General features: G+C 45.1%; 1 protein-coding gene and 1 pseudogene across 1 annotated transcript; both read right to left on the reverse strand.

Annotated features, from left to right (window-relative positions):
- Positions 1-231: 231 nt before the first annotated feature.
- LOC120994127 lies at positions 232-1,157 on the reverse strand (annotated as a pseudogene).
- Positions 1,158-1,326: 169 nt separating this feature from the next.
- On the reverse strand, positions 1,327-25,476 carry LOC120994128 (olfactory receptor 52A1-like). The gene is made up of 3 exons (XM_040422584.1): positions 24,576-25,476; positions 19,947-20,011; positions 1,327-1,332 (listed from the first exon to the last, which is right to left on the reverse strand). Exons 1-3 carry the CDS (start codon positions 25,468-25,470, stop codon positions 1,327-1,329), a joined length of 966 nt encoding a protein of 321 aa, XP_040278518.1. The 5' UTR covers positions 25,471-25,476.
- Positions 25,477-26,153: the final 677 nt, after the last annotated feature.

Here is a 26,153-nt window from a genome sequence, read left to right on the forward strand (position 1 = left end):
AGTTACTAATGGAAGTTGTGGGCCGGTGAGGAACATGGGCCACTGATGTAACACATAGGCTCTTGTCAACAAAAAAGACTTTCATCCACCCTACAGAGCAATAAGGCCATGCTTATTGGAATAGTCACTCCATGTCTTCAGTTTTTTTTAAGTTTCTTCTTGACAGGAGGAATATCTGATTTTGGCTGATTTTCCTCAAGTGACCATTCACCCCTATTCCTACAATCTATCTTAATGCTTCCTTAGGGTTTTCCAGATCTCCTCACGGATCAGGTTTGTCTTCATCCCATAGACAAGTGGGTTGAGCAGGGGTGGAAACAAGAGGTAACAGTCAGAGAAGATAATGTGGACCTAAGGAGGAATCTTCTCACCATATCGGTGGGATAAGAAAGAGAATATGGCCATGCTGTAAAAGCTCAGGTACACGCACATATGAGGGGTACACGTGTTAAATGCTTTCAGACGAGCTTCTTTAGATGGAAGATGAAAGACAACCTTTAAAATCATAATATTTGAAGAAAAGATGAAGAGTAAATCATCACCAACAACAGAAAAGCCACAAAAAGTCCATATATACTGTTCACCCGGATATCAGCAGCTGCAAGCTTCACCACCGCCATGTGCTCACAGTAGGAATGTGCAATGATGTTGGATTTGAATGCAAGAAACCTCTTGATCAAAAGAAGACATTGTCCAACTAGAACAACTGCCCGGACCAGAAGAGCGATGACCAGTCTGGTTACCAGTCTACTGGTTATTATGGAGTTATACCGGAGAAGCCTATATACAGCAATGTAGCGGTCATACGCCATGGAAACCAAGAACCCAGATTTAATAGTGGAGAAGGCATGAATGAAGAACATCTGGAGAAGACATCCATAAAAGCTTATGGCTCTGTCATTGACCCAGAAGATGGACAAGACTTTTGGGGCAAAGCTTGTACAGAGGAGTCCATCGTTAAATGCCAACATGGAGAGGAATATAAACATAGGCTGGTGGAGTCTCGGAGATGTGAGGATGACAACCATCACCATGAGGTTTCCCAGCAATGCAAATATAAAGATGATACAGAATAGGATTGAGATCCAGATATCCCCGTGTTTTAGTCCTGGAATACCAACCAACAGGAAGTAGGTGGGATAGAAAGTGAAATTCATAAACTTCTTCTACAGAGTGTAGACTGCAAACATCACATTCTGCTCTGGGGTACTTTGAGGATGACGGTTTGTCCTAGAGATGAGATGACTATGAAGGCGTGCAAATGTCATTGTCCCGGGCTATAAGGGCAACATGAACATTGTAGAACTTAATGTCAGTCTGCTGCATCTAAAGCTGAAATAAAAGAAACAACATCTTGAAAAGTAAGTATTACTTTACCAAAGCACTGGCAAGGTCTAGTTTGGTCTTGAGTATGCAGTCCAATTAAGGCTGGAGAAAGTTTAAATAAGGGCAACCAAATTGGTGTGAGCTGTGGAAGATCGGTTCTCACAGCGAAATGTATTCTTCCTAGAAAAAAGAAAGCTGAGGGGGAAATGGGAGGGGGGTAAAAGTATCTTTGTAGAAATACAGAAATCACCATTTGAAACCCAAAAAATGTATTCTTTATGTGGACCCCACATAAACCATAGTTTATTTTGATAAATTAATAAATTGCAAAGTGAATAAAGTAAGGAGAAGTCTAAATCCAGTTAGTATCAGGTGTGACCATCCTTAACCTTCAGTATCAGGTTTTCTAGGTAGATTTGCACACAGTTTTTGAAGGAACGTGGCCGGGAGATTGTCCCAAACATCTTTAAGAACTAAGCACAAATCTTCTGTGGATGTAGGCTTCCTCAAACCCTTATGTTTCTTCATGTAATCCCAGACAGATTAGATGATGATGATGAGACCAGGGAACTGTGGGGTAATACTATCCCTTCCAGGACCCTTTGTTCTTCTTTATGCTAAAGATAACTCTGGATGATATTTACTAGTTTGGAGTCATTGTTCTGCTGCAGAATAAATTTGAAGCCAATTAGTTGCCTCCCCAAATGTACTGCATTATGGATATGTATTTGCCTATATCTCTTAGTATTGAGGACACCAGTATTTCCAAACAAATACCCAACACCATTTGCTAAAAGTGCAGCCCCAAACTTGTAAGGAACCTCTACCATGCTTCACTGTTGCCTGCAGACACTCATTATTGCACCATTCCTGTGTGCTTTGGTAAACAAACTGCTTTCTGTTACAGCCAAATATTTTACATTTTGATTCATCAGTTCAGACCCCTTGCTAGCATTCTTCTGCACCCTAGTTCCTATGATTTTATAGTCCTTTGACATTGTTGCTTTGAATGCATTTTGCTTTCTCTGGATCAACTAAGGATTGTGAACTTCAGAGTATGGTAGCACAAAGTGAGTTTAGCACAGTGGGCTCAGAACAGGTAGAAACAGTAACACAATGGTTAAAACAAAAAAACCTGGCTGGTAGCTATTGCAGTGTCCAGGAGATAAACAGCAAAAAAAACAAGATATATCCTGCTCGGCCGAGCTTTAACTATACAAGTGCTGTTCCCAACTTTGCCAGAACTACAGGAAATGGTACTTAGACACAGCAATGACAACCTACTTGGTGTATTTGTAGCCCCCTTAACCACCTCAGCCCCTATAGCTTAAACACTCTTAATGACCAGGCCACTTTTTACACTTCTGACCTACACTACTTTCACCGTTTATTGCTCGGTCATGCAACTTACCACCCAAATGAATTTTACCTCCTTTTCTTCTCACTAATAGAGCTTTCATTTGGTGGTATTTCATTGCTGCTGACAGTTTTACTTTTTTTGTTATTAATCAAAATTTAACGATTTTTTTGCAAAAAAATGACATTTTTCACTTTCAGTTGTAAAATTTTTCAAAAAAAACGACATCCATATATAAATTTTTCTCTAAATTTATTGTTCTACATGTCTTTGATAAAAAGAAAATGTTTGGGTAAAAAAAAAATGGTTTGGGTAAAAGTTATAGCGTTTACAAACTATGGTACAAAAATGTGAATTTCCGCTTTTTGAAGCAGCTCTGACTTTCTGAGCACCTGTCATGTTTCCTGAGGTTCTACAATGGCCAGACAGTAGAAACACCCCACAAATGACCCCATTTCGGAAAGTAGACACCCTAAGGTATTCGCTGATGGGCATAGTGAGTTCATAGAACTTTTTATTTTTTGTCACAAGTCAGCGGAAAATGATGATTTTTTTTTGGGATTTTTTTTTTCTTACAAAGTCTCATATTCCACTAACTTGTGACAAAAAATAAAAACTTCTCTGAACTCACTATGCCCATCAGCGAATACCTTGGGGTCTCTTCTTTCCAAAATGGGGTCACTTGTGGGGTAGTTATACTGCCCTGGCATTCTAGGGGCCCAAATGTGTGGTAAGTAGTTTGAAATCAAAATCTGTAAAAAATGGCCGGTGAAATCCGAAAGGTGCTCTTTGGAATGTGGGCCCCTTTGCCCACCTAGGCTGCAAAAAAGTGTCACACATCTGGTATCCCCGTACTCAGGAGAAGTTGGGCAATGTGTTTTGGGGTGTCATTTTACATATACCCATGCTGGGTGAGATAAATATCTTGGTCAAATGCCAACTTTGTATAAAATAATGGGAAAAGTTGTCTTTTGCCAAGATATTTCTCTCACCCAGCATGGGTATATGTAAAATGACACCCCAAAAACACATTGCCCAACTTCTCCTGAGTACAGCGATACCACATGTGTGACACTTTTTTGTAGCCTAGGTGGGCAAAGGGGCCCACATTCCAAAGAGCACCTTTCGGATTTCACCGGCCATTTTTTACAGATTTTGATTTCAAACCACTTCTCACGCATTCGGCCCCTAAAATGCCAGGGCAGTATAACTACCCCACAAGTGACCCCATTTTGGAAAGAAGACACCCCAAGGTATTTCGTGATGGGCATAGTGAGTTCATGGAAGTTTTTATTTTTTGTCACAAGTTAGTGGAATATGAGACTTTGTAAGGAAAAAAAAATAATAATAAAAATCATCATTTTCCGCTAGCTTATGATAAAAAATATAAAATTCTAGGAACTCGCCATGCGTCTCACGGAATACCTTGGGGTGTCTTCTTTCCAAAATGGGGTCACTTGTGGGGTAGTTATACTGCCCTGGCATTTTCCAGGGGCCCTAATGTGTGGTAAGTAGGTAAATGACCTGTGAAATCCTAAATGTGCTCTTTGGAATGTGGGCCCCTTTGCCCACCTAGGCTGCAAAAAAGTGTCACACATGTGGTATCGCCGTATTCAGGAGAAGTTGGGCAATGTGTTTTGGGGTGTCTTTTTACATATACTCATGCTGGGTGAGAGAAATATCTCGGCAAAAGACAACTTTTCCCATTTTTTATACAAAGTTGGCATTTGACCAAGATATTTATCTCACCCAGCATGGGTATATGTAAAATGACACCCCAAAACACATTGCCCAACTTCTCCTGAGTACGGCGATACCACATGTGTGACACTTTTTTGCAGCCTAGATGCGCAAAGGGGCCCACATTCCTTTTATGAGGGCATTTTTAGACATTTGGATCCCAGACTTCTTCTCACGCTTTAGGGCCCCTAGAATGCCAGGGCAGTATAAATACCCCACATGTGACCCCATTTTGGAAAGAAGACACCCCAAGGTTTTCAATGAGGGGCATGGCGAGTTCATAGAAATGTTATTTTTTTGGCACAAGTTAGCGGAAATTGATATATTTTTTTTTCCTCACAAAGTCTCCCTTTCCGCTAACTTGGGACAAAAATTTAAATCTTTCATGGACTCAATATGCCCCTCACGGAATACCTTGGGGTGTCTTCTTTCCGAAATGGGGTCACATGTGGGGTATTTATACTGCCCTGGCATTCTAGGGGCCCTAAAGCGTGAGAAGAAGTCTGGAATATAAATGTCTAAAAAATTTTACGCATTTGGATTCCGTGAGGGGTATGGTGAGTTCATGTGAGATTTTATTTTTTGACACAAGTTAGTGGAATATGAGACTTTGTAAGAAAAAAAATAATTATTTCCGCTAACTTGGGCCAAAAAAATGTCTGAATGGAGCCTTACAGGGGGGTGATCACTGACAGGGGGGTGATCAATGACAGGGGGGTGATCAGGGAGTCTATATGGGGTGATCACCCCCCTGTCATTGATCACCCCCCTATAAGGCTCCATTCAGATGTCCGTATGTGTTTTGCGGATCCGATTCATGTATCAGTGGATCCGTAAAAATCATACGGACATCTGAATGCAGCCTTACAGGGGGGTGATCAATGACAGGGGGGTGATCAATGACAGGGGGGTGATCAGGGAGTCTATAAGGGGTGATCACCCCCGTCATTGATCACCCCCCTGTAAGGCTCCATTTAGACGTCCGTATGCATTTTGCGGATCCGATCCATCTATCAGTGGATCCGTAAAAATCATACGGACATCTGAATAGAGCCTTACAGGGGGGTGATCAATGACAGGGGGGTGATCAATGACAGGGGGGTGATCAGGGAGTCTATATGGGGTGATCAGGGGTTCATAAGGGGTTAATAAGTGACAGGGGGGTGTAGTGTAGTGTAGTGGTGTTTGGTGCTACTTTACTGAGCTACCTGTGTCCTCTGGTGGTCGATCCAAACAAAGGGGACCACCAGAGGACCAGGTAACAGGTATATTAGACGCTGTTATCAAAACAGCGTCTAATATATCTGTTAGGGGTTAAAAAAATCACATCTCCAGCCTGCCAGCGAACGATCGCCGCTGGCAGGCTGGAGATCCACTCGCTTACCTTCCGATCCTGTGAACGCGCGCGCCTGTGTGCGCGCGTTCACAGGAAATCTCGCGTCTCGCGAGATGACGCGTATATGCGTGACTCTGCGCAGCGCTGCCACCTCCGGAACGCGAATCTGCGTTAGGCGGTCCGGAGGTGGTTAAATATGGCGGACAGCAAGTCGGAGTACATTTTAGTGCACTCGCCAGTTGAAATATATTTGATTTGGGTAGAATAGATCTTTTCTTGAATCAAACTTTTTAAACAATTCAGCAATTCAGACCTGAAACAAATTTTAAGGAATCCAATCCTCTCTTATCTAGTCCATAGTATTTACTGCCATTACCACAGTGTATAACATCCAGTCTCTAGCCATGCAGTCTACTATTACCCCAGTGTATAACATCCAGCCTCTAGCAGCAGTGCTGAACTTTCTCCATTTATAGACAATTTGTCTTACCGTGGACTGATGAACAGTAAGACTTTTGGAGATACTTTTATAACCCTTTCCAGCTTTATGCAAGTCAACAATTCTTAATCGTAGGTCTTCTGAGAGCTCTTTTGTGCGAGGCATCATTCACATCAGGCAATGCTTCTTGTGAAAACCAAACCCAGAACTGGTGTGTGTTTTTTATAGGGCAAGGCAGCTTTAACCAACACCTCCAATCTCCTCTCATTGATTGGACTCCAGTTGGCTGACACCTCACTCCAATTAGCTCTTGGAGATGTCATTAGTCTAGGGGTTCACATACTTTTTCCACCTGCACTGTGAATGTTTACATGGTGTGTTCAATAAAAAACATGGTAACATTTAATTCTTTGTGTGTTATTAGTTTAAGCCGACTGTGATTGTCTATTGTTGTGACTTAGATGAAGATCAGATCACATTTTATGACCAATTTGTGCAGAAATCCAGATCATTCCAAAGGGTTCACATACATTTTCTTGCAACTGTATATGTTCTAAAGACTTTTGTGGAGTGTATAAGTGGAAAAAAGAAAAATATATTTGCCGTTCAGCGGTGCAGTTATATGTTCTAAATCCCTTTTTGTCGTGTAATAGTGGCAAAAGAAAAATATATTTGCCATTTAGCAGTGCAGTTACAGTCAGGTCCATAAATATTGGGACATGGACACAATTCTAACATTTTTGGCTCTGTACACCACCACAATGGATTTGAAATAAAACAAACAAGATGTGCTTTGTCTGCAGACTGTCAGCTGTAATTTGAGGTTATTTACATCCAAACCAGGTAAACGGTGCAGGAATTACAACAGTTTGCATATGTGCCTCCCACTTGTTAACCCCTTCACGACTGCAATCCGTTTATATACGTTCTATTTGCACATGCCCCGTGCAGCTAGCACGTGTATAAACGTCACGCCAGCTCTTTAATCCAAGCGCTGAAAAACGCTTGGATTAAAGCTTCTGCCCCTGTCCTGCTGCTGTCACAGACATCATACAGTGCAGTAATGCCGGCAAGGGACCAATCAGAGTGGTCCCTTGCCGGCAATCGATCCGATTGGTTAGTCTGTGCAGACTAACCAATCGGATCGCGGCAGTGTTAAAATGCCGGTTTCAGGCTCTGATCTGCACTCTGCAGATCAGAGCCTGAAATCAGGTAGTGTCCTGAAACCCCCGATTTGTGCCCCCTTCCTGTGCGCCTCCAACCCCCACCACCACTGTGAGCCCTGCCTCTGCCTGCCCCTGATGCGGTCCCCGCCCCCATGTATCGTGCCCCTGATGCGGTCCGCCCCCTCCCCGCCCAATACATTCATCCTGCCCCTATCTGTGCCCCCTCCATGCTGGCCATACCCCCCGTTTGCAGTTCTGCCCCATTTGTGTCCCCTGCCCCCGATGTGGTCCCCCTGCTGTGTTTGATGGTGGCGGCTCCATTCCTGAGCCGCCGCCATCAGCAGTGAGTGTCAGCTCTATGCTGACACTCTGCTGTAACCCCTTAGATGCCGCGGCATCCATGGGGTTAATAGAGGGAGGGTGCTCCCTCTCTCCACCATCGGGGCTGCTGCGCTGCGATTGCAGCGCCCGATGGTTGCCATGGCAACCGGACGCTGGAAATCTGGTAGTATTATACTTTGCAATGCAAGAGCATTGCAAAGTATAGTACACTCACCAGCCCCACTGGATCTTCAAGATCCAAGAGGGACTTGATTAAAAAAAATGTGAAAATAATAAAAGTATAAATAAATAAAAATGTAAATAAAAAAATAAATTGCCTTTTCCTATAAAAAATGAAAAAAAAAACACATATTAGGTATCACCGCGTCCGTAACGACCGTCTCTATAAATATATCACATGATCAACCCTGTCCAATAAATACCATTTTGGTCACCTTACATCACAAAAAGTGCAACACCAAGCGATAAAAAAGGAGTATACACCCCAAAATACTACAAACCGTCACCTTATCCCGCAAAAAATGATACCCTATTTAAGACAATCGCCCAAAAAATAAAAAAGCTATGGCTCTCAGACTACAGTATGGAGACACTAAAACATAATTTTATTGATTTCAGAAATGCTATTATTGTGTAAAATTTTAATTGGGTATCGCCACGTCTGTAACGATCTGCTCTATAAAACTGTCACATGACCTAACCCTTCAGATGAACGCTGTAAAAATAAATAAATAAAAACTGTTCCAAAACAGCCAATTTTTTGGTCAGCCAATTTTGGTCACCAAGTGTAATAATGAATGATCAAAAAATCATATGTACCCAAAAATGGTACCAATAAAAACCTCAACTCTTTCTGCAAAAAACTAGCCCCTGCACAAGACAGTCAGCAGAAAAATAAAAAACATATGGTGTTCAGAAAATGGACACACAAAAACATAATTTATTTTTAAAAAATGCTTTATTATTTAAAACTGAAACAAACAAACAGACATATTTGATATCACTGCGTCTGTAACAACCTGCTCTATAAAAATAGCACATGATCTACCCTGTCAGATGAATGTTGTAAAAAATTTAAAATAACAAAACAGTGCCAAAAGAGCCATTTTTTTGTTACCTTGCCTCACAAAAAATGTAATATAGAGCAATTAAAAATCATATGTACCCCAAAATAGTACAAATAAAACTGACACCTTATCCTCCAGTTTCCAAACTAGTGTCACTTTTTAGGAGTTTCTACTGTAAGGGTGCATTAGGGGGGCTTTAAATGGGACATGGCATCTAAAAACTAATCCAGCAAAATCTGCCTTCCAAAAACCATACTGCAGTCCTTTCCTTCTGCGCCCTGCCGTGTGCCCTTACATCAGTTTACGACCACAAGTGGGGTGTTTCTGTAAACCGCAGATCCAGGGTAATAAATATTGAGTTTTGTTTGGCTGTTAACCCTCAATGTGTTAAAGAATTTTTTTTTACAAAATATAAAATCTGCCAAAAAAGTGAAATTTAGAAATTTCATCTACATTTTCCTTTAATTCTTGTGGAACACCTAAAGGGCTAACAAAGTTTGTAAAATCAGTTTTGAGTAACGTGAGGGGTGTAGTTTCTACAATGGGGTCATTTATGGGGGGTATCCACTATGTAAGCCCCACAAAGTGACTTCAGAACTGAACTGGTCCTTAAAAAGTGGGTTTTGGAAATTTTCTTAAAAATTTTAAGAATTGCTTCTAAACTTCTAAGCCTTGTAACGTCCTAAAAAAATAAAATGACATTTCCAAAATGATGCAAACATAAATTATACATATGGGGAATGTTAAGTAATAAATATTTTAAGAGGTATCACTTTCTGTTTTAGAAGCAGAGAAATTGAAAATTTGAAAATTGCGAAATTTATGACTGTCATGAAGTACAATGTGTCACGAGAAAACAATCTCTGAATGGCTTGGATAAATAAAAGTGTTCCAAAGCTATTACCACATAAAATGACGCATGTCAGATCTGTAAATTTTGACCTGGACACTGGGGCATCAATTACCTTTGGTCATGAAAGGGTTAAGGGAGCAAAAGTAATATGACAATTAGCTTCTCAGCTGTTCCATGGCCAGGTGTGTGTTATTCTCTCATTTTCCCAATTACAATGAGCAGATAAAAGGTCCAGAGTTCATTTCAAGTCTGCTATTTGCATTTGGAATCTGTTGCTGTCAACTTTCAAGATGAGATCCAAAGAGCTGTCACTATCAGTGAAGCCATCATTAGGCTGAAAAAACAAAACAAACCCATCAGAGAGATAGCAAAAACATTAGGCGTGGCCAAAACAACTGTTTGGAACATTTTTAAAAAGAAGGAATGCAACACCAAAAGACCCGGAAGACCACGGTAAACAACTGTGGTGGATGAGCGAAGAATTCTTTCCCTGGTGAAGAAAACACCCTTCACAACAGTTGGCCAGATCAGGAACACTCTCCAGGAGGTAGGTGTATGTGTGTCCAAGTCAACAATCAAGAGAAGACTTCACCAGAGTGAATACAGAGGGTTCACCACAAGATGTAAACCATTGGTAAGCCTCAAAAACAGGAAGGTCAGATTAGAGTTTGCCAAACAACATCTAAAAAAGCCTTCACAGTTCTGGAACAACATCCTATGGACAGATGAGACCAAGATAAACTTGTACCAGAGTGATGGGAAGAGAAGAGTATGGAGAAGGAAAGGAACTGCTCATGATCCTAAGCATACCACCTCATCAGTGAAGCATGGTGGTGGTAGTGTCATGGCGTGGGCATGCATGGCTGCCAATGGAACTGGTTCTCTTGTATTTATTGATGATGTGACTGCTGACAAAAGCCGCAGGATGAATTCTGAAGTCTTTCGGGCAATATTATCTGCTCAAGTTTCAGCCAAATGCTTCAGAACTCATTGGACGGCGCTTCACAGTGCAGATGGACAATGACCCAAAGCATACTGCAAAAGCAACTGTAACGGATCTCCTGGCACCCCGACCGGGTACCTCCATTGATGGATGCTCCTAGCACTTCCCGAGGACTCCAAGCACTCCGCTCTACACCAAAATCACCACAGGAACCACTAACAGGAACAGCTCTTACAAGAGCTAGTAGTTATAGCCAGGGGAGAATAGCAAATCTTCAGCGTATAGCAATCCCCAGTGTTGATCAGTTACCCAAACACCAGCCTCAACATGATGAAGGGTAAAACAGGAACTCTTTATTGAACACACAAGCATTGACTTATATACACATTTTCAAACAAGGGTACCACCCCCGTGGACCTGGTTCGGAACTTAGGACATGACATAGCAGCCAATCCTTTACAGCTTTACAGTTTAAACAGAAAAACTAACCCTATTTCACAAACACAATGGCATTGTCTGTGACGCAATTAACAAACACAATGGCATTGCCTTTGACGCAATCAACAATGAATAACATGCAAACCGACATCTTTACCCCCTCCATAATGAATGAATAGGGAGGGAGGAGACACATGTGAAGGGATTATCTCCTTAGTGTATCATATGGTGACTCCTCATCTAGGAGTCGACTGCTATTATAATCAACTATCTTAATCCCATCACTAACACAATCAGTGGGAGTCTCAGTGCAGAGTTAACCCTTTTTGTGTTGCTGAATCCACACCATGCCTTTTTAATGGGCAATAGGAAATATGTGGCATATAAATTACACACCTAAATCAGGGTTCATAGATCCTTGTAACCCCAAAAGGTCTTAGGGGGTCTCCATAGTTCTGGGTCCATAGTCTGTAGGAAGGAGGCTGGCCCTCAGGCTTCTCCAGCAGCCCCAGTGACGGTTCAGTCCATCACAGCAACCAAATAGTTTTTTAAGGGAAAGAAGTGGAATGTTATGCAATGGCCGAGTCAATCACCTGACCTGAATTCGATTGAGCATTTCACTTGCTGAAGACAAAACTGCAGGGAAAATGCCCCAAGAACAAGCAGGAACTGAAGACAGTGGCAGTAGAGGCCTGGCAGAGCATCACCAGGGATGAAACCCAATGTCTGGTGATGTCTATGCGTTCCAGACTTCAGGCTGTAATTGACTGCAAAGGATTCGCAACCAAGTATTAAAAAGTGAAAGTTTGATTTATGATTCTTATTCTGTCCCATTACTTTTGGTCCCTTAACAAGTGGGGGGAGGCACATATGCAAACTGTTGTAATTCCTACACCGTTCACCTGATTTGGATGTAAATACCTCACATTACAGCTGACAGTCTGCAGGTAAAGTACATCTTGTTTGTTACATTTCAAATCCATTGTGGTGGTGAATAGAGCCAGAAATGTTAGAATTGTGTCCATGTCCCAATATTTATGGACCTGACTGTATATGTTCTAAAGCCCTTTTTGGCATGTATTAGTGCCAAAATAAAAATATGTTTGCCGTTCAGCGGTTCAGTTATATGTTCGAAAGCCTTTTTTTGTGTGTATTAGTGGGGAAAAAGGGCTTATTAGCCATTGTGTGGTGAAGTGAGAAAATTACAGAGTTTTTTGGGGTTTTTTAATTTCCTTTTTATTTATTTACTTGATTTATGTTCTAAAGCCCTTTTTTGTCGTGTATTAGTGGCAAAAGTAAAATATATTTGCCGTTCAGCGGTGGAGTTATATGTTCTAAAGCCCTTTTTTTCGTGTATTAGTGGCAAAAGAAAAATATATTTGCCGTTCAGCGATGCTGTTATATGTTCTAAAGTCTTTTTTTAGCCATTGTGTGGTGAACTGAGAAAACTACTGAGTTTTTTGGTGTGTTTTAATCAACTTTTTATTTATTTATTTGATTTACCAGTATGTCAGACAGAGAAGTGCCTGGCCCTGCACAGGGGAGTGGAAGAGGCCTAAATGTTTCTGGCGCAGGCACAGGACGCAGCAGAGTAAGGGGCTGTGGCAGCAGGGGTCACTTCCAGAGGCCTGAGATCCCAGTGTCAGTTAGCGGTCGTGTCTTTGCAGCGGACCGGACCGCAGGGGCAACACGTGAGGCTATGGTGGACTGATGGGGGTAGTAGATGTCTGCACTCACAGTTAGCAGATCCTCCCTGGGTCGGCGTGCAGTGATGAGGAAGACACCACAAAATCCTCCGGGGCACTCTCTGTTCCAGGGAACATCAGCCAGATGGTGATTGAGGTGTCCTTGAGGGTATCGGGTATTTAAGGTGCTTTGGCGGCTGGGCCCCTCTGTTGTTCGTGACGACAGCACCGTTAGGTGCAATTCGAAGATAAAGTGGAATAAGGAGACCAGGTTTCCTAATAAACTCCCAGTACTTTAATGAAGCTGATCCAAAAGTCATCAATGTATGCAAAAGTGATTTACAGCAAGGCAGCTTTTACAGTGATTCAGATTAGTTCCCAGAAGTTGCTTAAGGCAGTTTTCTATGACAATTAATCTTTCTACATTATTTTTCCAGGCCGGAGGGATGTGCTATGTCTGCTGTACTGTATAATCATATACTTCTGTATCCTCTCTAGGATTACTATGTTCTGACAGATGGCCTTTCTGTTCTTGGTTATGGTGGGCAGCTTGTAGACTAGAATCTCTCCACCTAATGCAAAGGAGACTAGAGCCTGATAAACGACAGTTACCTTCCTTTGCCATTATTCTCACTCTCTCTCTCTGAGTTGCTTGGTTCCTCTGTAATCTTTCCCTTCTGTGGGCTGGTTCATGCAACTAACTTTGGAGCTTTTATAACTCTCCAAGATGGCGGCTGAGGTGCAGCTTTGTCCTCAGACATCACACACACACTGACCTTCTTCTCCTTCTCCTCTTTACTGTGTGCAGGGCGGAGTCAGCCCTGGGAGGCTTGTTAGAACCTCCCCTTCCATATGCAACTTTATTGGAACTCCTATACAAGCACAATTTATATGAAACACAATTACAGCATTAAGCAGTGTGTTTCAGGACACTGCATCTTGACCAGCAACCCAGCGGTTCTTGAATGGTTGACTCGATATTTGAGCCAAGAGTCAGTGGGTTTGTCAGAAACAACCCTTAGTTTGCATGGCCTGGGAGCAGGCCCTGTGCCCTCACCTGTCCTCAACCTGCCTCTGTCCTTTTCTGTTCCCTCAGCCAGAGAAGTATTATATGCTGTGGGCTCAGCTCCACTATACAGCGAGGACGAGCTACTAGAGGAGAGTCAGCAGCTACTGGTCAGCCAAGATGTGGAGGAGACATCTACTGCTTCCTCCACTAGGCGGGAAAGTAGTGATAAGGAGAGTGGCATGGGAGCTGGTGTTGCGAGCGGTCAGTCTCCTGACCCTGAGACCATTGAGAAGGACATCAGTGACATGCAGACAGTACTCAATGATGATGATGTAGCCGATCGCACTTGGGAGTTGGGTGACGAAGGGGCTTAATCATCATCAGGAGAAGAGGGTCGCAGCTTGCCCGTGAGGCAGCGGCGGAGCCAGCAAGTTGCTAGCGTGACCGGGAGTCAGCAGGGTGACAGCAGTGGGAGGTTGGTAGCCAAAAGTGCCCGGGGTAGAGCACCTGCTTCGCAGGAGCCTACCTGCCCAGGAAGTAGCACAGTGCACGGGTTCTCAGAGGCAGCGGTGGTAGCAGTCAGTCAATGTGTAGTGTTGGGGGTAAAGTCACCTACTTGGCGGTGTGGCAGTTTTTTGTTAAGTAGCCAGAGGAGGTGAACATGGCCATATGTAGAATCTGTGGGCAGAAAGTGAAGCATGGCTAGGGTGCCGATGTTGGCACCACAGCCCTCCGTCAACATATGCAGTGTCACCATAAAGTGGCCTGGGAGAACCGTGGCTCTAATGTGCTGGCCCAGCCTGCCACAGCAACCGCTGCAACACCCAGTGGCACGCACCCGATTTCCAGCAGTCAAGGCTCCACTACCTCAGCCGAAAGTGTCCTTCCCATCATCCGCTGGTCCTGATGCTCCTGCTCCTCCTCCTCCTAGTCAGTCATTCCGTCAGCTATCGATCACCGAAGCGATTGCCAAGAGACAACAGTATGCGTGCACTCATCCAATGGCGCAGAAGCTGAATGTGCTCCTGTCCAAGTTGCTTTCCAAGTGGTGGACTCTACATCTTTCAGAGAACTGATGGCTTGTGCCGAGCCGAGGTGGAGAATCCCAAGCCGTCATTTCTTTACTAAAAAGGCAGTACCAGCACTGCACACACATGTAGAACAGAAGGTGGGCCAGTACTTGAGCCTGTCGGTGTCTGCCAAAGTGCAAGGCAGCGCCGAAGTGTGGAGCTGTAACTATGATCAGGGACAATACATGTTCTTCACGGCCCACTGGGTGAATGTGGTTTCTGGACAGCCACACAAGCAACTTGGCCAGGTGACGCATGCCGTTGGTCCTGCGACAATGTCCGCCTCTGCCTACTCATCCGCCCCCGTGTCCTCAGCCTCCACTGCAGGGACAATTTACAGTGCCCCTCCAGCATACCACATGTGCAGGGCATGGCAATGTCATGCTGTTATGCACCTCGTTTGCCTGGGCGAATGGAGTCACACAGGGGAGGAACTGCTCCATGTCCTTCATCAAGAAATCAAATCCTAGCTTTCTCTGTGACAACTCAAAATCGGAACTATGGTGACCGACAACGGGAAGAACATGGTGTTGGCGCTGCGTCAAGGAGGGCTGAGCCATGCGCCCTGTATGGCACACGTGTTCAATCTGGTTGTCAAGCGGTTCCTGAAGTCTTCCACTCATCTGCGAGACATCCTAAAAATGGCCAGGAAACTTTGCATGCACTTCAGCCACTCGTACACCGCCAAGCACACCCTCCTTGAGCTGCAGCGGCAGAACAGCATCCCCCAACATAGGCTGATATGTGACTTTTCCACACATTCAAATTCCACCCTCCATATGTTGGACCGACTGTACGAACAGAGAAAGGCCATAAACGATTTCTTGATGATCCAAGCAAATAGGAGTACTCTCCTGTGTAACTTCGATGTCAGCCAGTGGCAGCTCATGCGTGACAGCTGCTGTTTGCTCAGGCCCTTTGAGGAGGCCACTTTATTTGTCAGTCGCCAGGACTACGGGATGAACAATGTCATTCCACTGCTTCATGTCCTGGAACAGATGATGGTAAATCTGGCTGGTCAGGGGACTGGAGATGTGGTACCTACATCTCACGGCCACATGAGCCCTTTGGGGGCTGAACTGGAGGAGGAGGAGGACATTGGAGCAGAAGCAATGTGTAGCGAAATGGGTGGTTTTTCTACACAGGTGACAGGAGAGGAGGAGCAGGAGCAGCCAGAGGAGCTACAGGGCTATGAGGAAGAGGAGACAGAAGACCCAGACACACCGTGGCAGTATGCAGTGGAGATGGAGGCAGGGAGTCCCTCCAAGTCACTTGCACAAATGGTGGGATGCTCACTCGCTTGCGTAGTGACAGCCAAATTGTCACCATTTGGCAGAGGGATGACTTCTGGCTCTCCACCTTGTTGGACTCTCTGTACCGGTCCAAAATGGGGGCCTTTTTTATACCCGCCGATAGGGAGGGCAAACTGAACTACTATAGAGACATCCTATGAAGTCAACAATAGTAGAGACCGGGGCGGCACAGCAGCATAAACAGTCCAAATCAGACAGCGAGGCAAATGTTCTAGGCTGTTTAGGATCTACACACTTGCGGTGGTGCGCAGCTACTCACAGTGGAGAGATTGACCAAATCGCGATGAAGAAGAAAGAATATGTAGCGGCACTCACCAGTGTGTTGTTACAAGCAGGTTTCTTTTATTCCAGATGGAATGTAGCAGAGGGCAGACAAATCTTATACACGCATGTAGAGAGCGACGGCCGTTTCGCGCTAGCAAGCGCTTCCTCAGGCTCTACGTCGGCTCACATCATGCGCGTCACCCTTTTAAATAGCGGCAATGCTGGTTGTCATGACGACTGACAACACAGCTGTGCCTTCATCAAAGGTTAGTACAAACATAGATACATGCAACACACAAAGACAAAACAACAAATATCCGGCAGTACAGCACTGCAATACATATCACGATTGCATGTGCATTATGTGGCTACAGGAACGAACTCAAGTCGTTTCTGTCATTTAAACCAAGCTCACCTAGAGCTTGAGTAAGCAGAATCCTCCTCGCTTCCCTCTGCAGGAGGAGGCGCTGTCTATCTCCCCCCTGCAGAGGGGTAGGCACAATCAGTGTTACCTCCATGTGCACTTCTAATGTGTTCTATAAATCTCGGGCAACCTTTGCCTGTTTTTATTGAGTTGAAATGTTCCCTCACTCTTTCGAACATACACCTTGTTTTCCCAACATAGAATCGCCCGCAGCTGCAGAGTAGTAAATACACTACATACGTGCTCCTGCAGTTAATAAAACTGTTGATTCTATGTTGGGTGCCAGCAAACTCAATATATTTCTTTTGGGAGTTATGTGAACATAGAGAACATGTGCCGCAATGGAAATTTCCCTTTGGAATATTATTCCTAAGCCAATTACTGCCTTTGATGGTCTGGAACCTGCTTCTTACGAGCCTGTCCTTAATCGTATGGCTTCTTCTAAAATATATAAGTGGCTTCTGTTCTGTGAGTTCATTCAAGGTTGCATCTCTCCTCAAAATGTCCCAGTTTTTAAATATCACTGAACAAATTTGTTCTGCCATGGGGCTATATTTGAAAGAGAATGCAAATCTTGAATCCCCATTGGTAGCCCCGATCAGTTTTTTTCTTTTACCAACACTGCCCATTAATAGATCCTCCTAAGAAAAAGACTCCTCTACTCTCTTCATATCTTTGTTCAGCAAATCTTCTGGATAGCCTCTATCCTATGAAGTCAGTTGGCTGCTGCATCGCATAGTGAAGAAACTACTCACCAACAGCTAGACATAGAGCAGAACCTGAACCAGCAGGTGGTGGCATACTTGGAGTGCACCCTGTCAGCTGTCATTGAAGATCCGCTGGACTACTGGGCAGCCAAACTGGATTTGTGGCCACAACTGAACGAGTTTGCCCTGGAAAAGGTGTCCTACCCGGCTAGTAGTGTGGCATCAGAGCGGGTGTTTAGTGTGGCGGGGGCCATATTTACCCCAAAAAGAACTCACCTGTCCACCAAAAATGTGGAGAGACTGACCTTTGTCAAGATGAATCAGGCGTGGATCAGCCAGGATTTTCACCCACCAATGTCTGATGCATCAGACTAGATCATCCATGGTGCCACATTAACACTTTGACAAAAGAGACCGGTTTCTTCTGGCTACCTGAGTCAGCTACTGTTCTGATGCTGCCACCTGCCTGATGCCACACATCTGATGCCAAGTGCTTCTTCTTTCACCCACCATCTTCAGCTGGTACTGGTATTGTCTCTTACTTCCCCACTCTGTCACCGGGTCACTCTGCGGCCTCCTCCACACTATATTGCCTTGCCACTTTATGGTCTCCTCATGCTGCTGCCACCTCCAGACTATATTACCTTGCCACTCTGTGGTCTTCTGATGCTGTTGCAACCTCCACACTATGTCACCTTGCCACTCTGTGGTATCCTCGTGCTGCTGCTGCCACCTCCACACTGTCATTGTGCCACTCTGTTGCCTCCTCCTGATGCTGCTGCTGCCACCTCCACACTCTGTCATTGTGCCACTCTGTGGCCTCCTGATGCTGCCGCCATCTCCACACTCTGTCATTGTGACACTCTGTGGCTTCCTGATGCTGCCGCCACCTCTACACTTTGTCATTGTACCGCTTTTTTGCCTCCTGATGCTGCCGCCTCCTCCACTCTGTCATTGGGCCACTCTGTGGTCTCCTCATGCTGCTTCCACCTCACCACTATGTCATAGGGCCACTCTGTGGACTTCTCATGCTGTTCCCACCCTCCCCACTTCATGACTGGGCCACTATTTTGCCTTTGCTGACATCATCATTTATTTGACCCTTCTTCTGATCTGTCAGAAGGAAGGAAAAATGAGACGCACAATGGATCCCGTATGTGTAGCAGCTGTAAGGCCTGTATGGTCCCATCAGAATTGGCTTGTGATTTGGTAGCCAAAAGCAGGAGTGGGTACAAAACACAGAAGACATGCAAATATTTTGTTTACGTGTCATCTCTGTTTTGGATTTACTCCTGTTTTTTTTGGTATTAGAAATACTGATGGATTCCTGATCAAATGCTGACCGAGTGAACGGGGATGATCCACAGACAGGATCCATTTTTGGGGGTTATTGTTCTGATGGATCAGAGGAAGGGCAAATTAATCAGTGATGTCAACACAATCTTACTGCTGACCCCCTCTCCACTCTGTCGGGGGCTCTACTTGTATAAAGCATTTAATAGAACAGGTTTTGTAGACATCTATGTGGAATCAGCTGACAATGGTGAAAAAGGAGTGCGCTTCTTCTTGGCGCTAACCTCGACCTGTAAGGCTGAGTTCACACTTGAGTTATTTGGTCAGTTTTGGCCCCGTGACATCCCAAATAAGTGAAGTGTGCAGTGATTGTAAGAGCGACGTCTGTCATCTGCATGTCATACTGACTCACAGTATTATATCATTACCACAGCAGACTCCCTATGCGTGTTATTGCAAGGCACAGTGTTCTACACCGCTATAAAGGCACAGTGTTCTACACCGCTATAAAGGCACAGTGTTCTACACCGCTATACAGGCACAGTGTTCTACACCGCTATAAAGGCTCTCTGCAGACAGGAAATAGACGTTTTTTAACTTGATTCGCCACAAATAAATTTGGATCAAACCAAATTTTTTTTTACAAAATTGGCGAACCGGCCTTATGGAATTTTTTAAAAAATTTGCTTATCTATACTTACCATCCTTAAAATAATTGCTTTTTTGAAAAGATAAACCAAACACTAATTGAGATGCTAAGAGCTGTACCACCTAATCAGAGAGCTGAGCTCTGCTAACTGAACTGGTGTACCTCTACCATGACATTATCCACTGTTCGACTAGGTACAGTCCTTACTATGTTATGTTTGCCTGTTAAGGAGACGTTTACCAAATCTTACTTACTTAGCAGCAGATCTTACTTCAGATGTATCAGTCCCTGATGCCATAAATCCTTTGCCACAAACTGACTGGGTGAGTGATTTCTAAAGATTACTACAAGATTACTAAAGAGAACAGGTTTAAACTGTGTCTAAATAAAATTGTTTCAGAAGAACCATTACTTGTAAAATCGCGACCTGAGGAACCAGAACGGTCTACTCCAGGTCAACCATAGATAAATATTTCTTAGATGTAGATCCACTACATTGTTTCCTGTTACCATTAATCAGCTTACTTGTCCCAGTTGGGAATGCTCCAGTACAACATCAGCCTGGAGGAACACTTCAAGGAGAAGTTTCCCTCATGACCAAGGAACCAGCTACAAAGGAGCTACAGAGGTAAGGGTAAGAGACTTGTGTGTTTTTTTGGCTATCCCAGCCTTGCCCTAAAGACTCTCCAGAAACTACTATTTCATCTTGTTTGCAACATTTAAGACATGTGCCTGGAGATGGTACAGTATTGTGCCCAGGGAGTGGACTCATGTCCTTGAATCTTCTGAGATGTTCTTAGTTATCTATTCAAAGATATTTCGGACTGTCCTGGATTTTACTGATGTGGTACCAGGCCGGCAACCCCTGGTCACATGGTTGAAATGACTACGGCCCTTGTTACCCTGCAGCTAATGCTTTATATGTTTGCTACAAGTATGCTTAACCTTGGTCTTTTGCAGGGAGAAGACAGCAACATATATAAAGTGAAAATATGGTACTATATAGACTGATGAGAACCCCAACCATAACCAGCGGAACCATAACCACCACCCCCTCCCTCCTTTCAAACACCCCACCTTCTAGGGAAGTAACCACAAGACTACCAGATGTTAGGTGGTGATCGGCCACAGCTTTGTTCACTTTCTCTTATCAACGAAAAACCGGAGCCTTGAACTGCTCGAACCTTACTCATCAGGAGCGGTATGCCGGCTGCTGGACTCCCAGCGGGCAAGTCCGCCGTTTCTCCTTAACTCAATACTGCTATTTATGTTCGTACTACCAGCTGTGATATAAGAATAAGCATAATTGAGAAACTAAGAAACAGAAATCAGGAACACATAAATGATCGGAAAAAAACGGGAACTCCCGGACCCACGACCGAAAACCCGTAGAGCAAACAAAAGGGGCGGGTGGGAGGGACAACTGCTGGCTGGATGTAAAAGGGAAGAGGGGGGCGGCACCAAAGGGCTAAATACTTAATGGGAGGTGCCCATACAGCCCCCTGCATTGCCTACCTATAAATCCTATTCAAGAGAGGGAGAAAGAAGGGAGGGGGGGCTAAAACCTTCTTACCAAAGCTGAGGAGGGGGTCACAACAGTTGAAATGACTACGGCACTTGTCACCCTGCAGCTAATGCTTTATATGTTTGCTACAAGTATGCTTAACCTTGGTCTTTTGCAGGGAGAAGACAGCAACATATATAAAGTGAAAATATGGTACTATATAGACTGCTGAGAACCCCAACCATAACCAGGGGAACCATAATGTCACGGCCACAGTTTTGGCTGTGACTCCTTGGGAGCCGCATACAGTTGCCCGCGGTTTGGGTTGTTGTTTCAACCGCAGCTTGAGGCTTGATGTTGTTTGCCTCAAGTGCGGTTGCCGCGGACAACAGGTATGTGTGCGGTCCCTTTGGAGTTTGTGTGCGTGTATGTATGCACTGTCGTTTGTCTGTGTTCACTCTGTGTATTGTGTGGTGTGCACTGACACCTTTCCTGCACTGTGGTTGCCCGTGGCAACGTTTGGTGATGTGTACATGTGGTGGCAGTGTCCCGGCCTTTGGGCTGACTCCCAGGACACGGTTGCCACCCATGTCGTTGCCTGCGGCAACAACCACAGTGTGTTTGTTGTGTTGGACACTGTTCCTTTAAGTTGGTGTTTTCCCTTTCCTGTGGTGCTGGAAGGGTTAACTCCCTTCCCAGTGTGTGTGATGTCACTGGGTGTGTCTGACCGTTGGGTGTGGCCTCTTAGGCCTATGAAGCCTCTCATTTTGGCATGGCTCAGGAGGTTGCTTCAGTCATGCTTTGCTGTTGCAGCCTCCTGTGATTTCCATCTTCTTGTAAGGGCCACCCTTCTGGTCATAAGTTCTAATACCGTGATGTGTTGTTGATGTCTTGTGTCTTTGGTTTTTGTGCAGCTATGGATGTTCTGGTCCCTGTGTGTCTTCATGTGTGTGCTGTTTACCTTTGTCTGTGTGGACAGCCTTTCCTAAGCACGGGTTCCAGTCAGCAAGGCTGAGACAGGTTTGGTTGGAACTGTTTGGTTCACCTGTCTTATCCATAGCCATGTTTATGTACCCCCCTTCTTCATGCTGCTTGGCCAGTGAGACTCCTGCTCCTCCGTGTCTAGGAGGAGTGGGTTGTCTTACCCTGCTCCTTAGCCCAGGGACCGGTCGGAGGGTAAGTCAGGGATCCGAGGTTCCTGCGCATAGGTCCTCCTACCATCAAGGTCGGCCCATGCAGGTAGGAGACAGGGTCAGCATTAGGGACGCAACAGGAGGTGACCTGCTCCCTGATTCTGTGTTCTTGGCGAGTAGCGACTGGACATCTTCCTTCACCGCGCGGCTGAGGATTTCCCCCATCCTCAGCCGTGACACATAACCACCATCCCTCCCTCCTTTCAAACACCCCACCTTCTAGGGAAATAACCACAAGACTACCAGATGTAGATCTTGACGAATCGGTGGAGACACCAGAATGGAGGCCCTGGAAGGAAGGGTAAGCTCCCGCCTCTCACGCCTGGAATGGATTCGTGGACCAGACTCCCCGGATGCACCCGTCGAAAAGTCCGAAGACGACGGGTAGCGCCATCGCGAGGACCTGGAGCGCCGACTTCTGCTGGAATCCCTGGAACGGCGTCAGGACTGGCACCTACGATAATGATGACAACCTCTCCTTCTGGATCCACCAGAAGAGGACGAACCAGAGCGACGATGTCGCCTGCGTGACGTTGAAGAAGGGGGCGGGGGGGGTGCCTGGTTGGGACCTGGAGGGGGTAGTATCACAGGGGCACTAGAGACATGCTGGGCAGGAGGCTCCACAGCATCCTCAAACTGTTCAATAGAGCCTGTCTCAGTCACAGAGACAGCAGGCATAGGAGGAGGAGCAATCTCCACACAGGGAGATAAAGGAGGGGGCAGAGGGGTGGATGGCCGCTCAGAAGCTTAGGAAGAGCTGGCCTGGGCACCCATTATCACTCTAATGGCGCTCTCCTGCATACAAGAGGCAGGAAGCGAGCGAAAACCAGGAGGAGGAAGGGGCGGGGCCTGCACACATCGCTGCAATGGACGTTCCTCCTGTGCTTGGGAGACCACTGAGGCATGGCGTATCGGTGCAGCAGGAGCTAGGGGACTGTGGCCTAGATGAGTGGGGGGGCGGGTGCGCCGAGACGAGCAGCGATGCAACCCAGGAGCCTGAAACTGAGCCGCAGAGCTCAGCGGAGCCATAGGGGGAGGGAGAGTGGACGGAGCAGCAGCAAGAGGAGGGTGACAGGCACATTCAGGAGCGAACGCAGCCAGCCATCCCCCTCCATCTGAATTCTTACCAGGAGAGCCTCCATTAACGGGTCACCTGCGGACATCACGCCAGGTAAGTGCCACCGCGCTGCACAACTGCTGGCCAAACGTAAAAGGGAAAAGGGGGGCGGCATCAAAAGGCTAAATACTGAATGGGAGGTGCCCATACAGCCCGGAAAAGGAAAGGCAAGGGGAAGCACAGAGTGCTTTTAACCCCTGCATTACCTACCTATAAATCCTATTCAAGAGAGGGAGAAAGATTGGAGGGGGGGGGGGCTAAAACCTTCTTACCAAAGCTGAGGAGGGGGTCACAACAGTCTCCGCTCCCCCTCTTTAATCAGTCGGGGGACCCGCATAAAAGCAAGCTTGCTCCTACTGTCTTTTTAGTGCCTTATTCTTATAGCATGAGGACCCCGGGGATGGCTTTTATGAAGCATGGGGGTATGCAGTCTCCTCACTGTAAACTGGTGAAAGTGTTAATGTCACTTTATTTCATGCACTGTATTATGTCCTATAGGCTGGTTATGGTGTGGGAAGTTCTCAAGTACCTAGGCAAGGCTGGCACCACCACTTCCCCTGTAGGAGGAAATAGAAGTCAGTGTCTAGTGAATTGCCGAATGTGCACGGCTAGAGAGCAGGATGGAGCAGAAACACCGGGAATCTTCTTACCCTGTGGATTAAAAGTGACAATTTATATCCCAGCCCTCAATGGACTTTACAAAAGTTTTAGGGGTCATACTAAAGAGGATTGCAGAACATTCCTGTCAGAGGAAGGTAAATTCACTTAGAGGGGTTGACCGCTTTTTTATATTGATGACCCATGCTATTGAAGTGAATAGGATGACTTAGTTGTAATTACACCTGCTCAACGCTGAAGTTACGACAGCGAGCAGGTAAACAATGAAGGGACGGCAACGCTTGAACGCTTCTCTTGAAAAAGCTGTTTGGCAGTGGTGCTGAAGGTCTGCCAATCTGATATTGGTGACCTAACCTGAGGACAGGTCATCATTATAGAAAATAAAAGCGGACAACCCCTTTAAACTGAGGCTACAGAGATCTCTGCATCTGGTGGGAGAACAACAAGCTTCAAGTTTACCACCATATAAAACAGGACAGAAAGGATCCACAGTCCAGACACTGTATTGCAGGATACCGGGGGAGCACTATACAGTATAAGGCAGTAGCAGATGTTACATAAGCCGATTACACATACGTCAATGCTTCCTGTGGTTTCAATAGGACACTGTACTGTTCAGTTTCCTAATTCCTGAGATCTTATGGCAGGTTCTCTTCTCAGCACCATTCATAATTCTTACATTTTTTTAAATATTTCTTTTAGGATTTTCCAGGTCTCCTCACGGATCAGGGTTGTCTTAATCCCATAGATAAGTGGGTTAAGCATGGGTGGAACCAAGAGATACATGTCAGAGAAGATAATATGGACATAAGGAGGAATCTTCTTGCCATATCGGTGGGATAAGAAAGAGAATATGGCCATACTGTAAAAGCTGAGGAACACGCACATATGAGGGGTACACGTGTTAAATGCTTTCAGACGAGCGTCTTTAGATGGAAGACGGAAGACGGCATTGAAAATCATGGTATACGATAGGAGGATGAAAAGCAAATCAACACCAAGGATGGTGAAAGCCACTAATAGGCCAAGTATACTGTTCCCTCGGATGTCAGCAGCTGCAAGCTTCACTACCGCCATGTGCTCACAGTAGGAATGTGCAATGATGTTGGTCTTGAAAGCAGGAAACCTCCTGATCAAAACAATACAAGGGCCGACCAGAACAACTGCCCGGACCATAAACACAATGACCAGTCTGGTTATCAGTCTAGTGGTTATTATGGAGCTATACCGGAGAGGCTTATATATAGCAATATAGCGGTCATACGCCATGGAAAGCAAGAACCCAGATTCAATACTGGTTAAGCTGTGAATGAAGAACATCTGGAGAAGACACCCGCTAAAGCTAATGGCTCTGATATTGAACCAGAAGATGGACAAGATTTTGGGGGAAATGCTTGTAGAAAGAAGGCAGTCATTGAATGCCAACATAGAGAGGAATATAAACATAGGCTGGTGGAGTCTTGGAGACATGAGGATAACAACTATCACCATGATGTTTCCCAGCAAAGCCAATACATAGATGATACAGAAAGGGATTGAGATCCAGATATGTTCATGTTCTAGTCCTGGAATACCAACCAGTAGGAAGTAGGTGGGATAGAAGCTGGAATTTGCCATGTTCTCCGGCAGGGAATTTGCCATCTTCTCTGGCAGAGTGTGGACAAACATAACTTTCTGCTCTGATCTAATCTGTAGAAACCATAGGTGATCCTGAAGATGAGATACAGTTGAAGAAATTCAGCTCTCATTGTCCTAGGCTACATGGACAACACAAGTATTCTAGCACTCAATGTCAGTCTGCTTCATTTAAAGCTAAGATAAAAGGTGTAAAAAGTATTCCTTTATCCCAGCACTGGTGTGACCACATCTACTGAAATACACTGACATAAACCTGTCAGTGTAATAGAATAGATTCCAGGACTCTCATGGTTACACAGCCTTATAAATAATAGCAATGCTGTGTGATCCTGTCCGAGGAGCGTAGATCTGAACGGGTCCTCACTCTGACACACTCTGCGAGTTCCTCACATTGAACCTGCTTAGGTTTGTCTGGCATTAGTGGGACAATGTTACTGAGAGTGGGAGATATTATGGCATTTCACTTGTGTCGTTGTACTGTGCGTGCCAGCTTTGGCCTCTTGTTGGTTGAATTTGGGTAATTGTGGTTGTTGTTTCCACTGCTCTGTGTCTCCAATTCCCGGTCATTTGAGGTAAGAATTGCGCCAATGCGCTTGTACTCCTCGTCAGTTCGGTGTTGCTGAGGTTAGTGATCTCCCTCGCTGTGTGTCAGTCTGTGATAT

This window comes from Bufo bufo, chromosome 3, assembly GCF_905171765.1.
Source record: "Bufo bufo chromosome 3, aBufBuf1.1, whole genome shotgun sequence".
NCBI lineage: Eukaryota > Metazoa > Chordata > Amphibia > Anura > Bufonidae > Bufo > Bufo bufo.

Coding starts and splice junctions, on each gene's coding strand:
- LOC120994128 (XM_040422584.1), bottom strand. CDS start 25,470: ATGGCAAATTCCAGCTTCTATCCCACCTACTTCCTACTGGTTGGTATT. Junction 20,012..24,575: donor GATTAAGACAACCCTGATCC/GTGAGGAGACCT, acceptor CTTGGTCATGAG/GGAAACTTCTCCTTGAAGTG.